We start from the raw sequence: 17017 nt of genomic DNA on the forward strand, positions 1-17017 counted from the left end.
CTTCTTCTTTTATTCTGCCACCATACTGGCGGTTGGCCACTTGGACTCGTGAGCACAGTGTTAAGAGATACATAGGCAGCTACAGGGGAGTAAGCAGACAGAACTAAAAGTTGCCAGAGTCCATGTTTTTCTACAATAAAGCACCGAGCAGATTTTATAAATGCCAGGGTGTGACGGTTAGGGCTGCAGTGAAAAAACCAATGTCGGAGATTGGCATCTGGTGCAAGAAAATGAAGATAAAGAAACACAGAGAAAAGGTTTGTCTCCGCGTATTTGTAAGCAGGGAAATGTTATTTCCTTTTTGAAAAAGTCAGCTGTGTCTATATACGGCCACCTTCCCGAAATATTTTCATAACTTCAGAAAATTGTTCTTGTGCTTTACAAACTGTCCTCCGTCGACGCTTTGTGACGCTTTTTCACCAAAGTCCAGGTTTGTCCCGCTGCCCACACCTGTCTTTGTGCTCGTGAAGATGTCTCGAGTCCTGCACCGAGGAGTGTTTTCTGTAAAAGAGGTCTCTTTAAAAAATTAGCGCATCTTCTTTATTACTCTTCATGTCACTTCTTTTTTTTTTTTTTCTTAAATCACAATTTTTTTTTTTCTCTTATTGATTTCGGTCCCTCCGCGGTCCATCAGAGAACCCCTGCTGCTCTCAGGATGCATGAATCTTTGGTGACTGGATGCCGAGGATAGCTCACAGACGGTGGGTCTGAATATTGGCCTCTGAGATGACGAAGGAGGGGTCACCTCTGACCTTCTAGGAGGGTCATCACCAAGGTGATGCATAGCAGCCATATATGGGTGGAGGCTGATGGAGCTCCAGAGATGAGATCTAGTCAGGTAAGAGAAACAGAGAAAAATAAGAGGTGCAATTAATATTACAAAGAGGAAAAGGGAAAAAAAGCTTAGATTCTCAAGTCTTCTTCAACAGGGAATTTGTTCCCCGAAAACCCCCCAGAAACAAATGTCCAGTTTCAAAAACCAACATAGTACTTGTCCAATTGTAAATATGGAGGTTTTAAACAGGAGTTTGTCACGATTCAGACCCAAAAAAACAGAGCAAGTGGACGTCAACAAATCAGGTGCAAATGAATAATCCCCTATTTTGGCAGAAGCACCTGAATTCACATTCTTGGTAATAATATGATATGAGATTGGCACTGCTATCTTGAAAGTATCGTACACATGAAGCTAAAGCCAGCTTAGCTTAGAATAAATCCTGAAAACAGCTCGCCTGGCGCCGACTGTGAAACAAAAAAATCACTGTGTAAATGACCAAATTGTGAGTTTACAGTGTATTTTGTGCCAGACTATTTCTTTGCTTGGCTCAAAAACTTCCTGCTCTCTGTTGGTCGTGTGTCAACTCTGTGGATGTTAAGTGGTCCCAGACAAAAAAAATCAGACTTTCAGTTCTGAATAAATTAAACAAAACATAAGTGTTAATTAGTACGCTTTAGGTGGGCAGAGCCATTCTCCCCCCTCACCCCCTGCGTGCACTATTTATGCTAAGCTAACTGTTTTCTGGCTCCAGTTTCATATTTCAGATAGATATGAAAGTGATATTGATCTTCCCATTAAACTCTCAGCAACAAGTTGAATAATCAGCATTTCCCCAAATGCCAAATTATGCCTTTAAAACCCCCCATTAAATGAATGTCAGAGCTCCACTTGATTTTGAATCGTCACATAATGTTGGAAAACAAGAAGCCAGGGAGAGAATTGTCACAGACGATGATGATGATGTTTGCTGCAGCCAACAGTGGTGAACGTGTGGAAGAGTAACAGAAAAGTTGAAAGAGGGAGTAAAACATTTGATGAAAACATGTTCACTGAACACAAATTAAAGGTCCCATATTATACTTATTTCTCCAAGTGAACCTAGTTCCCTGGTGGCCTTTATGAACATGTCTGTGACATGGTTTGGTCAAAATACCATTAGGATGAAGCACCACAGCAGTTCAGTCACTCTGCCAAAACAGCCCTGTTCAGAACGCTAGGTTAAGTAGTATCTCTTTAGGTCCACCTTAAAAAAAAGTAAAACGAAACTTAAGGAACAGGAAATGACATCAGCCTCAGAGGCTACTGGGAGCTAACAGTAGTTAGCATTTGGTAAAGTGATCATTTGCAGGCTCTAATAGACACATTGCCGTCATATAACATGTATCCACTGGACAGATAAATCCTCTGAGGCTGGAAGTTTGTGTAGAACTCTGTGCTGCACTGTGGAGCCAAGAATAGAACTTTCCGTGGACTCTGCAGACTTCTGGTTTTCGGATACCTTTGCCCTCGCCATGCACTCTCATGTGTATTACGGACAAAGCAGAGCTCTGTGAGACAACAATTCCAGGAATTTAGTGCATTGTGACGTCCCAATGAGTGCGGAAGTCAACATTGCGTGTTTTATCTCCTGTACTTAGACTGAGGAGGACCACAAAAACACGAGTGAGTCATCTTTTTTCACACTTTACCGACTGATAGGGCCTCCAGAGTCCCAAATATAAGGATTTAAATGATTAAAAAGTTGATTTTGCATAATATGGGACCTTTAAACATCACTAATACCTGGATGGGATATGAGTTATAAACAGTGACATGCTGTATGTCCGACATGTAACAAGAGTAAAATGAACATAAACACATGGGATACAGGATTCTAAGATAAAATATATCTATTATATGAATATTCTTCATTTCGACTAACCTGTATGACTGGATCCTGTGACAGACTCTCTGAACCATTCCTCTTGAATAACATATTCACTCAGACTTGCATGTCACATCAAAGCTAATGAGATATTTCTAAAATTCCTCCTCTTATATCACATAGAGTCATGTAAGATTCATAATCTAAAATTTAATTGTATAAATTATAACAGGGCTCCGTCCTCAGCTTTGGCGCCCACACCATAACTCTGAATTAATACATGCTGTCGCCTGGAATCATGATGAATCTTTCAAAAAAGTAAAGTGAATGATAATCTTGCAGGAATAAAAGAAAAAAAAAATTACATCTTACATATCAAGATCACCGACTCTAGATATTTTTCCACTAATGACGACTAAAATGGAGAAAGATTACTCTAGAAATGATGTTCCGCCTATCATAAATAATATGAAATAAATAACAGCAACAGTACTCCTGTCCTGTTTTCTTCTCTTGTTTACCTTTTCGTTTGTTCCTGTAGTGCAATTACACGGCCTGCGCTGCTATCATTCATGTGATTACAACACTGTTTCTATGACAACCCCACCTCCCCACGATCACATGGTCGCTGGCATGAGATGCTGGCAGCTCCAAGGATTAGATTCTCTCTCGTAAAATCTCAACGTCAACGATGAAAAGGACAGTAAAGCGACACAGGACAGCGAGGACATGCGGCTCTACTCACTGGGCGGTGGGTCTCGACATTCTCCCTCCTCGATCGTGACGTCATCCATGGCGATGTCTCCTTCAATGCCTGGTCCACGGATCCCTTCCAGTACCACCTGAAGAAAGAGAGTGAGAAAGAAAGAGAGAGGAAGAGAGAGAGAGAGAAACACATGTTTTTTTTTCTGAAAAGAAGGAAAATTAGCACGACTCTATGACACACTCTAAAAGTAAGCACAGAGTGCAATTAAGCTAAATTGCCCCATATAAAACATAACAGCAGGTGTCAAGTGTTTGTTTTGGTTTTTAATGTGATAAAATTTAAAAATAAAAGACTTCGGGACGTGAACAGTTAGATGCAATTGAGTGGGAAAAAAAAAAGGAACAAAAGTGCAGCTGAAGCTATAATTACTTTCCACAACTGCAGCCGTAAAAATGATGGAGAATATTGCAGTTCTATGTTTGCTACTCACAGGGATTAGGCTTCCTGATGGCAAAGCGTGAGTGATATTGCTTTCTCACTAGCAAACAATGTGTATGGATCCCACTTATTTCTTAATATTGAGACGTGAGAGGCACATCATCATCATCATCATCATCATCATCATCATCATCATCATGCAGCCCCTGAAGAAACTATAATAGTTCACTATACAAACACAGACAGAGAGGTAAAATAAAGGGCAAAAGCAGGAATGCTGCAGCATGCGTAAGGTTATAAATGACATTTCGTTAGGGCTCACCTGAAAGGACGCCGTCGGGTGAATGCTTACTTTGGCCTGCTTCCAGCGGTCACCTTGGTTACCACTTAGCGACCACACAAGTCCCTCAGAGGCTGTTTGGCCCTTTTGCTTTAGGAAGGCGTTCAGTGTCCCTGTTGGAAGAGGAAAGACACGTATGGGTAAGTGCACACATGCATTCACAATACACACACACACAAGAGAATGTTGGAGATAGGGATAGAGCAATAATTGCGCCGATATTCTGCATTTTGAGGCAAATCTGCTTCTTTTTTTTTTAACCAATGGCTGATAAGAGATCAATTTATTTATTTATTTAAAATTTCAGTTAACTTAATAACTTAACTTATAATAGATGCTTGTTTGAACTTAAAACAAAGATAAGTGGAAGATAAAATAACATTTCAGTTATACTGAAATTTTGGAAAACTTTATTCACTGTTTTATTTGGTTAAGTTTTCCTTTAACTTTATAAGACATGCTGCACTTTTTGTTTGAATGTGTGAATTTTAAAACAAAGATTTCTATTGTCTAAGATAAAACAAAAACCTTTAACATTTTGCAAATCTGAAACAACTGTTTAATAAACATATGATTAAAGAAATTGAAACAAACTTAAGTGTTGGTGCTGCAAATGAATATCAGCTCCAAATATCGGTTATCGGCCTCCTTGACTACTAATAATCAGTATCGGCCCTGAAAAAAACCCATATCGGTCTATCTCTAGTTGTAGACCTGTACTGAGCCATGAAACATCTTAGAATAATTATAACTACAATGATGATAATAGTGCTAATAAAAAAGCAAGAACAACATTGTTATAATAGAGTGATTATAATAATATATACTGGACTATTTTTTGTGGTAATTACCTTAACGTGGTGCCCTCTTTCCTCCCCACAGCGCTCCCAACAACAATACACCACAATTTGACTAAAGTAGGTCAACAACACTCAAAGTAGCGTCTCTCGTCAACAGCGTTCACCATTCTCGTGTATGTGTGGAAATGATGAAAACGCAATATTTCTGTGGAAATTTGCCCAGAAACACTACATTTTTCTATATCTAGCCCATTGATCGTATGACTGTTGACAGATAACGCCTTTGAAGAGTCTACTTTGAGCTTATTCTATCTCTACCTACAAATAACCAAGAGAACAGAACCAACTCGGTGCTCAAATGGTACTTGTGAGGCAATGTGTTGACAATATTGCATTTACTTTGATTTGGTCATTAGTATTACTCGCAGAATTGTGGGTTACATCTTCTTCTTCTTCCTCGTCCTCTTCCTGTTCCTTATTATTATGCAATTTCACTCTTCAAACTGTTTTAGTCGTTATTTCCTCTGACTAAGGTTTATATCAGTGCATGAGCAGCTCTTTGTTGAATAATCTGACTCACATCACTTCTATTCATATTTTGAATTTTAATGCATTGCTTTTCAAGCCCACTCCTTTTGGAATAATTTTTTTTTTATATACCACAGAGCCGCCCGCAAACAGCAGGGGGGGATTTTCAGAGTGAATTTATGTGTAAGAGTATTTACCTTTGTCTCCAGCATCTTACATTTATGTATTCTTTTATTTTTTTGGCAGCAGAGCCGACACAAAGGTTCAGCTTGGGTCATATGAATTGACACATCGACGACTTCTGCTTTAAAATACTGCAAATTAATTATCACCAGTGGGCATTAACTGATGAGACTTTTTGGTGAAAGTGAAGAAAACTCGGGTCACGTTATTACGAGCATCAAACAATTTCTGCACATCCCGGCTTCGCTTTTCATCTCATCTGCTGCAAAAGGAACAAGGGTGTCACCGTTGAAACCTGCAAGTCTTCACTTGAAAATGTAATATGACAGACCCATTTCAGCTGAATCCCTGTTTCACCTCTTTAATAACACAGAAATACTCTTACGTCTCTTACTGAGACAAAACAGACACGAGACGCACATTTCAAAACTCTCCTCATGTCTGGCCCTGGACTTTGATAAAAAAAACCTGTCAGATGATGCCAGATGATGACACCGAGAGCAACCATTTCATCCACTTCTTCAATTTCACCAATTGTGCTACTTTTTCTATTCAGCGTGCAGCCAGACTGTGTGTGTGTGTGTGTGTGTGTGTGTGTGTGTGTGTGGGAGTTGTTGTGAGACAGCAGTTTTAGCACCGAGCCAAAAAGGAGAAGCTTCCAAAGACCCACACCAAGTTGGCATTCACACCACAGTGAAGCTCTCTCTCTGGGGCCACGGCTCTGAAGTCAAGTGAATTTCACAAGAATGGGGAGCAAGCACCTTTGTGCTGACACGACTGATGAGCAAAGACAGCAGCGTCTTTTTTTTTTACCGCAACCTTGCTTTTGATGCATCTTTTACTCGGCGAGGAGTCTCATTAGTGTACAGCGCTCTTCAAAAAAACGAGGAAAAGCTACACTGCATGTCCCTTTTCATATTCTCTCATCAGCACAGCACTCACTTTCACCAATGACAGCACAATATCCTGTGAGAGATGAGCTCTTGTACAGAACATGACCTGCGGTTTCATCTAACAGTGAAGTGTTTAGGGTGTGGGAGGATTCTTGCTGAGCTGGCTGTCTTTCGTTTTCTTTGAACTCGACGCGATGTAGGTGGTTGTGTCAGTGTCATCACATCCTGAGCAAGAGGCGTGTAGTGTATATTTTCATCTGGAGTTCCCTTTTTATAGAAATACCTGTGGCAGACAGTTGGAATTTAAAAGCATCTGAAGATGTGAGAAGTAAGAAGAAGCTCTTGGAAATGTTCAATTATGTGTTAAGGATGGGACTGAGGCAGCGCCGCCCTCCATGCTAATGAAAGGATGACTCCGTTGCTTCTCGGGTCCGATTTAAAACAGACTTAGTTGGTGTGCTTTGCTGCAGACTTAATCCGATAAACAAATGCGACACGGCCTCCAAAGGCAAACTTTGATGTGGGCTTCACTAATTAAGTGTGACCTTGTCTCAGGTATCCCCCTGCTGGCTGACTATGGGGGAGTTTCTTTAAGCCTGTGCCACTGTTTTCATCAGAGCGTAGGCGACAATCCTTATCGACTGATTCTGGCCTTTAGCGCTGCCGTTGCCATGACTTGACTGTGACGAACCTCAACAGCAAAGACCCATAAAGCATCCATCTCCAAGCATTTCAAGGCACATCAGTGCTAAACAAGAAAACACCTTCAACCACCTTAAAAGAAAGTTCTTTGTGAGAAACAGTAAATTATGTACATATAGTGGATTATTTTTGGACCGTTTGTCAATATCACAGACCAACACTCCCAAGCTCGGGGGCAAATTTCTCTCATGGCTGGAGAGGCAGAATACTAAATGGAGCAGAGCTATAGAGGATCTGAGCCGAGTTTCAAGTCCTTGACATTTAGCCCATTCATCATAACATGCCACAGTCTGGGCATGGGCTTCACCACAGATGGGGAGGGCAGGGAAGAGAGGGTCTGGCTGGCGATCAATTTGAGCAAATTGGAAATGTCATGGCCTACTCAACCTCGGCAGGGAGCCGAAGGAGCTCTCATATCCCTGCTGAGTCGCTCTCCAACACCTCCACCCTTACATTTTCTACTCCTCTCCAGATGTTTGGGTCCTTCCCTCCCACCTGGACACGTTCACTCAGGACTCTCCACTGAGGACGGCTGACCAAGTAGCCTGGCTTCATTTCAGCCCCAGATGGAGTCCAGTTGTCAACTTCATGCTAAGTCTAAAAGGTCAGGTCAGCAATTAAAAACACAGATTTTTAGCCTTTTTTTTTTTTTAAAGCAAGGGGATTTTTTGTTAAAATATTTGCTTAAAAAAATATATATATTATCATCACTTTTAAGGAAACAGTGCTCTAATTTGTGGATAGTTTAGTATTAGCGATTGCATTTTGTATTACAGTCAATAACCAGGAGGTTTTTTTAAAATTAAATAAATAAATACATTTACACTGAGAATTTATAATGCGCCAAAAAAAAACGCTTATTGAGCAGTTTATCTCAAGCTGTGAAAAAACAGTCTAACTCAATGGGACATTCTGTTAACCTATTTATATCATGAATGCAAATACGTATCAAGTACGCAAGAGAATAGAAATACTGCTATGACAAAATAAATACAAATAAATGGAACAAAAATGAACAAGATAGAGAAAAAAAAGAGGAGAGAAAGCTGAGAGGGCTGGAGCGAGAACAGCAGGTCCAGCAGAAGTTCAGAATGAAGCAGGTGCAGGGTGGAGACGCCGCTGATACCATCCATGTCTCGCTAGAATACTCGGGTAAATACAGCCAAATGCTCACTGTAAACATTTTGTCAAGAGAGATGAGTGGAGCTGCCAGACTGCTGTGAGTTCAGTCTCACGCAGTTTAATGTTCACGTTTAATGAGCATAAAAGCACAACTAGTTGTCCCTTCTGCGTGCTCACTCATTATCCCTCCGTCTTTGTTCTCTGTGCATGTGTACACACACAGAGAGGAAAAACAAGTCAAATATTCTCGGTAATTACTTCATACAGTCGGGTTTTGCATTTCTTGGCAATATATCTATCGAACAGGTTTTTAACGACACCTGATTTGTCAAGGAATGCTTTCAATAATCGATGACTCGTCATTAGTTTGGGCCCTAACCATGACACAGCACATCTGAAATCTTTCAGAAAAGTGCTTGAACTAAAACATCTGGAGGACTGAATCATATATTAACCCTTACAGTGCTCATGCAGGTGCACCCATGGTCATTTGCTGTGGGAATAATACACAACTCCTTATATGGACATCCTGTGGGTGTGTTATATACAGACTTTAAATGTTTGGGATTTTTTTTCAGCTTCTTACACTACCGTTCAAAAGTTTGGGGTCACTTAGAAATGTCCTAATTTTTGAAGGAAAAGCACGACTATAACATTAAATTAATCAGAAATACACTCTATACATTGTTAATGTGGTAAACGACTATTCTAGCTGCAAACGTCTGGTTTTTAATGGAATGTGTACATAGGTGTATAGAGGCCCATTTCCAGTGTTCTAATGGTACATTGTGTTTGCTAATCACGTTAGAAGACTATTGGATGATTAGAAAACCCTTGAAAACCCTTGTGCAATGATGTTAGCACAGCTGAAAACAGTTTTGCTGGTTCTTTGACCAAAGCAAAGGGCAAAATTATTATTTTGAATAAAAATCATTATTTCTAAACTTGTTAATGTCTTTTCTATTCATTTTGCAACTCTTTTGATGAATAAAAGTGTGACTTTTAATGGAAAACACAAAAAAATTCTATAGGTGACCCCACACTTTTGAACGGTAGTGTATGTGTTGTTGAGTCAAAGTTATGATTCCTTTTATATCTCATTTTTAGCAGTGATATAAAGTAGCAATAACTGTGAAGAAGTCACAAATAGACAGTATTTCCTTTCTTTTTGTCCATAAAAATAAGCCAAAATTTCACAAATTCAATCCGATTTTCAACATTTTGAGGATATAAGACACTATATTGCACATGTTTTACATCATCTGTATTCAGTATACTGTATGTTTAAACACAGTAATGGCACAAAGCAGCCAGAATGCTCTGTGTTCTAAGGGTTAAGTAATACTCGGTCCAAAATATGAGCTGAAGACCCAACGGTGCTGGACAGTTGATGAGTAGCCATAATGTGGAAGGTGCTGTGGTTTAAGGCGTTCAAGTGGAAGAAACTGGGTCCATTAACATCTGCAGATGAATTGCTCGATTAGGCTGGAAGGCAAACCTCAGCAATCTCATGTTTATTCTCGCCCTCTCCTATTTAGACCAATTCCCATCCTTCTTGAAGCTTATCAGTCCAGTCACAACAACGTACCTAACATGGAGCAGGTTTGACACAGTGACTTGAAGCATGGACACCGACATGAAAGGGTATGTGGAGTTTTAAATGAAGTACGAATTGTTTTCCCCGACAAGAAACTGCATGCGTTAAGTCTACTGTAGTTTTGTGTTGTTGTCTAACAAAGTGTTCTGGTACCCAGACGGCCCTGCTGCAACCACACCCAGCGGAGTTTCCCCTCACCTGCCTGACGCTGCTGTTGTGCTCAAGATCCAATCTCGCTCGCAAATCCCAAATTCACAAACACACAGGCAGCACAAACAGTACACACTCAGACCAGGAGAGCCTGTGGTCGACTGATTAGGTCTCTGGTGAGGGAAACTTAAGAGTCAGACGTAAGCCGCAGAGCGCTCCCTCAGTCGCTCTGCCTTCTTCAAATAGGTCAAACGAGTTTGTTCTACATTCAGAGAGGAATGTGAGCGCTAATGCCCAGAATTTGTTTACATACCTTTGTAGGTGTTTGTTTCAAAAAATGAGATATGAAACATCTGACAGCTGACGTTAACAGCGTTTCTGCATGAAAGCACAAAACCTCCCCACTGCATTTGCCACAGAGATAAACTGTCTGGAAATGACTAAATGTTGCTGAAAGTTGTAAGTGCTTTCCTTTTACTTTTCCACTGTGTCACTGCTGTGTTTTCTGTCTTCTTACAAGCAGACGCATGCACTCGCACGCGCACGTGCATGCACGCACGAATGCAAGAAAATCCCACTGTGAAATCAGACACTGTAGGTGGTGAACAGCAATTTCCAGAATCTCATTTATGAGATTATATTTCAAAGACACAGAGATGTCCTACTGGTTCTTGTTGATGGACTTGTTTTGTTGAAGAAAATCTGTTGTGGTGTTTCTGCACAGACTATTTAGTTCCAGACAGATTAAAATGCAGCATCTTCATTCAGCAAAGACTTTCCACAGCAAAGGAAACTAAACATTGACGGATTCTTGAAAGAATGAGCGTAATTATTTGTTCAATTAGGCAGAGGCTTTTAGTCTGCAACTTACCTATGTGTTTTCCATACATGTGGTAGAAGAAGCCGAAGCAGTAGGCAGGCGGGTTGGTGATGCCGTAAGGGTTTTTGGGCGCTACGTTAAAAAACGGGCTGACGAGCCGCGCCTGGTCCCCGTCCTTTCGCGGCCTCGATGTCTCGATGTACATGTAGAAACCTTGAAACACAGAAGCTCAGTGAGTGATGCAGTTATACAAACAGGAAGTAACAGCAAGCAAGATTTAGTAGAAGGTAAAATCATGTTCATTATATTTAAAGGTGCATTATGTAATAAATCTAAAGCTGACCGTAAAATAATATGTCACAGAGACTCAGGAATAATGTTCATATAACTAACTGAACTCATCAACAACAAATCAAATCATGTATATGTTTTAATTATATAACATAATTATGTTTTGGCATGTGGCGCCACCTACCGCCATCTACCAATCACTGCAGTCAGTAGAGTCTCAGCTGCCGAGCAACCACGGGTTGCCAGTCAGAAAACGAAACCTAAAAGACCTCTGTATTTTGAATTTGAATGTAGTAACAGTTTTTGGCCACATTCTTACATATGGCACTTTTAAAACTCAAAATAAAAACAATGATTTAGATTTTAAAAAGAAATGGGACATCCTTAATCATAAAGGTCCAGTGTGTAACACACTTATTGACAGACATTGAAACGCTACTGCTACGAGTTTTATCATGGACAAAATCTATATTTTTCACAGGAATAGCATTATTTTAAGTGTAATTCTGACCTTATGTTGTAGTTTGTATCATAGTTTTTGCACATTAAAAATGTGGGCGAACAATTTAAACTGACCAATTGAAAAATGAGAATGCTTTTGTCACGCAGTCTTCACACTCTCGTGAGTACAGTCCTCTCTCACTGTGCTTTCTGATACACCAACATCTTCTCAGCACTGTAAACATCGGGCTAAAGCATGGTTAAAGCATGGTTAAAGCATGGTTCGTCATGCTCAGCTGCCTTTAAAGATACTCAGTGATAGCAGGATGGAAATGTAACCGTCCATATCACAGACAAGTAGCAGGGATTTCTATATGAAGGACAGGTCTCTTTATACTAATAGCAATAACCAGGGGCGAACGGAAGGCGATAACAATGGTGTAACATTTTCACTCCCTCGGTGTGACAGTTGTGAACAGCAGCAGGGATGGCGGTGACTCAAATAGTCCCTCTGATTGTGTCTGAGCCACATAATCTGAAGCCAATCTCTACGCTGCCACAGGCGCACTGAAGGTAGCTGGTGAGTGGCTCCACGCCCCTCCAGCCAAACTCAAATGGAATATCTCCCTCAGTTGAATCTCATATCAGATAATTAACCGCAGAGAGGAATAGAGCTGGTAATGAAATGCTGGACATTTTGAAACCATTAGGTGATTAAAGCCAATACATTATTTACCGCCTCAGCTGCTGCTGCTGGTGCCACAGCAACATAACAGACACTTCTATTCCACAACATGTTCCATCAACAACTTCCAGAGGATTTCCATGTGATTGCATACTGAAAAGACATTTATCTCGTTGATTCATTATCTTGAAAATTGTTCGCAAATAATTGTTCATGGATACCTCTCTGATAGATTGTGACAAAGGAGACACTTTCAGTGTTTCCATCTTTGCGGCACTTTTAGTGACAAGTTGAATAAATAAATGTATAAACCTGCAGTGTTACTTCAATTGTCTCTTGTCACATCATTTAGCAATAACATGATAATCACACTGTTGTGCTCGTGCATTATGGGAGTTTTAGTGTTTATGCATGCATGATGTATGAAATAACAGAATGCTATCCATTTAAATGAGTGCTTTTAACCAATTTTCCCATTCAGGTGCAGCATTTGCAGCGTTCAATCAATTCCACTTACGCCAAACTATGTTTTTGTTTTCTATTGATGAATAACATTGCAAATTATTTTCCAAATCAATTCAGGCTCCTTTGACTTATGAGCAGAGTGTTGTAAAAACAATGTGCTCAACTGCACGGCGTCACAAGGACAGAGATGCGTTAAGGAATGATTTAGATGACAACAAATCAGTTAATCAAACAATCACCCAGGGACTCATTCAAGGAATTAATCAGCTGAACTTCACTGAGCCCCTGATATTACTCGTTTCAAGGTTTCTGTTCGAGCTCCACACAAGTGTTTGGTTAAAATACCAAAATAGGGTTACATTTTCTAGTTAGAGACCATGTTATTATGTTAAAAAAAGGTGAGCTGGTTGAAAACTACAAAAGTGACCTTGAAACCACACCAATCAGAAAGTTTACTGTCTTTTTTTAACGCTTACCCATCGGTCTGGCCCCTATTCACTAAAACACATTTCCATCTGTTCTGAAAGTGTTCAGGCCAATCACCTCTTTCTATGTAAAGTGGGGTCAGGTTTATGCATTTACTGACAGAGCAGACGTGCACAGGTCTGGTGAAATCCATTATAAAGATGGCATGATTTAAAAAAAAAAAAAAAAAAAACAGCAACAAACCAATAAACGCTGCAGTATTTCAACATATTTCTGTTGCTCTTTCCTACATCACATTTCCTGCTCTGATTGCTTGTCAGTCTGCTCTGCTATGACCGCTTAGAAATGGAATTGAAATGAGCAAAAACACATATAGGTCTGTGTATTGGCCAGGCGATGAAAACACAGTAAATGGGTGTAAAATGACAGCTGCATACATTACAGCACATGAAACTCGGGGTCTGAGTAGTAAATAGTGTAAAGTAGAAGGCACATTATAATCTGTTGAGAGATGCTGTTGGAAACGATGTATAATTACGACCACAGCGACTGAAAAGTCACTGATCATCAGCAGGGAAGAGGTTTAATGAATGGTCAATAAGACTTTCAGGAATACTTACCCTGCTTGGAACCACTGCGATCACCACTAGGCCCCGTGTTGGGAGTATACTTGGTGTCACGGGTAGCTGCACTGTGCCGAATCCAATCAAAATCATCATTCTTGTCCTGGGTGAACATGCAGATGGGCTCCTCTTCAAAGCTGCAGTGGAACTCTCCTGGTGAGCGACAGAGCAGAACCGGGCTCTTACATTCACTTTATTACAAAGAAAAATAGTTATATGCTGCCACGCTACAGTACAGCGTGTGAGTAGTGTGACACCCACTGTAAATTTATGAGATTTCCTGGAGTGTCTATGCATCTATGTGTGTGTATGAGCAGGTATTGCTCATATTGTGGGGACTTAACTCACATCATAAGCAAGATCTCATAATGTAAATTATTAAGGTGATGTTGTGTGGTTAGGATGAGGTTAGGGTTAAGCCAGTAGTAGTTGTGGTTAAGGTGAGAGTAAATCTCCAGGAAGTGAATCTAAGTCAATATTTGACTGTGAGTCACGGGGTTAAACAACACGTTTAGGCCTAATTACAGCCTATAATCTGCAGAACACCATTTCTAAATTAGGGTGCGACCCCGACAAAGACGTGCAGTTTGGTTCACTTTAGAAAAGAAGTCTGCACAGAGGGTGATTGCATGTGTGTACCAAATGTCAGACAGCCGACAGCCCACTCCTGAAGCATGATGGATGGTGCACACTGCCTCAGTTAATATTAAACTAAATAAAAACACACTAAATCGTGATGATTTCGAAGACATTAGCTGCTTCTTGACATAGTGTGACCTGCATGGATCTGAATCAGTTAAAACTGCTAATAGTCCAGGTCTTTTTCTGTGATCAAAAGAGCAACTGAGGTGTTCGTCCTTGGATGTGTTGTAGTTCTCGTTCTGTAGTGACTCGTTAATCAATTTTTTAAAATTGACCCAGTCTTCCTTTTCCTCCACCCTCTCTGTATTGGGTGTACAGGTGGAGACACGAGGCGCCCCCACTTTGCTCTGCCTTCCCCCTCCGCTGCTCTCCACGCCCCCTTTGACAGCAATTTTCAAACCACTGGAGTGTGCAGAGAGGGGGAATGAAAATGTGGATTTCTTCCACACCCCTTGTAAAAAAAGGGTAATTGTTACTCCAGCGTGAGTTTATAATGGTTTACATGTAAGGGCCATGTCTGACAGCGACTATACTAATGAACAGTTGGAAATAGCGGAAGTTGGCGAACTTGACCACTCACTTTGATTAAGGGGTAGCTGGAAGATCGGCTGTGTCAAAACCTCTATTTAATTCATGTAACAAACAAAGAAAAACACCTAACCAGAGGACATGTTGCTGCTGAGCAGTGTCCTCAAAGAGATCGTAAACAAAAAAAAAACAAAAAAAACAAAAAAACGAGGATTTAGATTCGGGATGCAGGCATGTGTTCTGATAAATATTCATTGATTTATTAAAACATAGCTGGGAGCAGTTTGGAGTGGTGACCTTGAGAAGAGTAGCTTTTACTCAGGTAATGGAGACAGTGTAGACAGAGGTAGAGTGTGGGTGGATGGACTGAGGGATGGAAGAGGGCAGTGGTGCTGTGAAGCAGGGAGAAGAAGACAAAGAGATGGAAAGTGAGAGCAAGAGAAGAAGCGATATTGCAAAGATGGAGTGAGGGAAGGGGTCAGGTTGCAGACACTCTTGACTCGTCTTCTCACAGCCAAGCAGATATAAATGGGGGTCCAGCTCCTGGTGCTAGACTTCGACTCCCCCATCTACTGTGAGCTTAACTAAATGTTTTTGCATTATCTGCCTGGGAGAAATGGAAGGATTTAGAGGATAGGCAGAGGCAGGAAGAGCAGGTGTGCAGGTAAGATAGTATCTGTCAGGGATTTGGATCATGATGCTGGTGATTAGGATCTTGGTTTTAATGCTGGCGATGTTTGTGAGCAAAAACCACAACAGCAGTGATTAAGTGAGTATTCTCAGGGTGTGAATAATGTGCATTTATTAAGCTTCGCGAAAGAAATGCATCATGAATGGACGTTAACATTAGCACAATTCATGCAAATGTCCTCAAATACACTCAAACAGAAAAAAAAAAAAAAAAGATCTTATGCAAATACGGTGTCCAGAATGTGCAACGTGCTGCAGAGATTTAAAGCTCTTAACATGTCAGATAGCTTAAGGCAGGTTTACTCTGACTTCCTAAAAGGAAGTCTTATTTATCATACATTATTTAGCTCTACTTAGGAAGATTTCCCAGTGCAGTGTGACATGTTGAGAGTCAGATCTCTACGGGACGTACTGTGTCGCATTGAGTTTTCCCACTGTTCTCACAGACTGTGTTACGACAGAAGGATCTTTTTCTGACAAGATATGCAAAGTGAGGTTCACATTACTACTTACTCAGATGAGGGTTGATGGGAGCTGTGGAAAAAGAAAGGAACAGGCATTAGCACAGAATATATTAACTGCAGCGTGGTTAAAAAGGTAAAGCACTAAAATTGTCACATTTAAAAAAAAGAAAGAAAAGAAAAGGAAAACATTTCCCCTGTTTGGTGCGTTCTACTACACAACACCAGTACCGACACAGGAGCTGTCACCTACTGTTTACTGTAGAGCTAACACAAGTCCACATGTGTAAAAGTTTGCTCAGTGCTGCACCATCATTAAAAATAGAATTAAAGAGGCCCATGGGAAGACTGGAAATATTGTCCTGTGATATTAAAACGCTGCACGCATATTTGAGTGTGCACACTCCGTCCTCGTCAAGCTATAACGCTCTTACAATGTGCAAAATAGTCAATATATACAGTATAAATAAAACAGGAAGCAATTTGACTGATGGACACAATGTAGAGCTCTGGTAACTGATGTCACGCAGAATCATGATGCTGAACTTCATCCAGGAATGCAGTATGAATGTTGTATTTTTACACTCCTTACCTGTGTTTTTGAGCATGTGTAAAGCTTTATTGTATTTTGAGACTCACTATGACTTAATTCTATTTGATGAAGATAGGAGCAAGAAGTCCAAAGTTAATTTTCCCTTAAGTTTCCCCTCAACAGCCTACCGGGAAGCTGCATTCTTCCGATTAGAATGATCAGAAAGTTGAAGGTGTCATACAGTAATGCTGACGTCTGCTCTGGCTGTTTTCATACTGGTGAAAAAGCATCTGTGGGGTCTTGTAAGGATCA

General features: G+C 40.4%; 1 protein-coding gene across 1 annotated transcript in view; it reads right to left on the reverse strand.

Moving 5' to 3' along the window:
* Positions 1–741: 741 nt before the first annotated feature.
* Positions 742–17017, reverse strand: part of LOC310935101 (MAM domain-containing glycosylphosphatidylinositol anchor protein 2) — a gene marked incomplete at its 3' end in the record, with an annotated part of 167480 nt that continues 151204 nt past the window's right edge. Inside the window, exons 13-18 of the mRNA XM_083898940.1 lie at positions 16226–16246; positions 13850–14005; positions 10973–11134; positions 4109–4239; positions 3388–3484; positions 742–830 (exon numbers count right to left, since the gene is read on the reverse strand). Of these exons, the coding sequence (XP_083755066.1) occupies positions 742–830; positions 3388–3484; positions 4109–4239; positions 10973–11134; positions 13850–14005; positions 16226–16246 (656 nt within the window). The remainder of the gene's footprint in view (positions 831–3387; positions 3485–4108; positions 4240–10972; positions 11135–13849; positions 14006–16225; positions 16247–17017) is intronic.

Source organism: Microchirus variegatus, assembly GCF_963457635.1.
Source record: "Microchirus variegatus genome assembly, chromosome: 12".
In the NCBI taxonomy this organism is placed as follows: Eukaryota; Metazoa; Chordata; class Actinopteri; order Pleuronectiformes; family Soleidae; genus Microchirus; species Microchirus variegatus.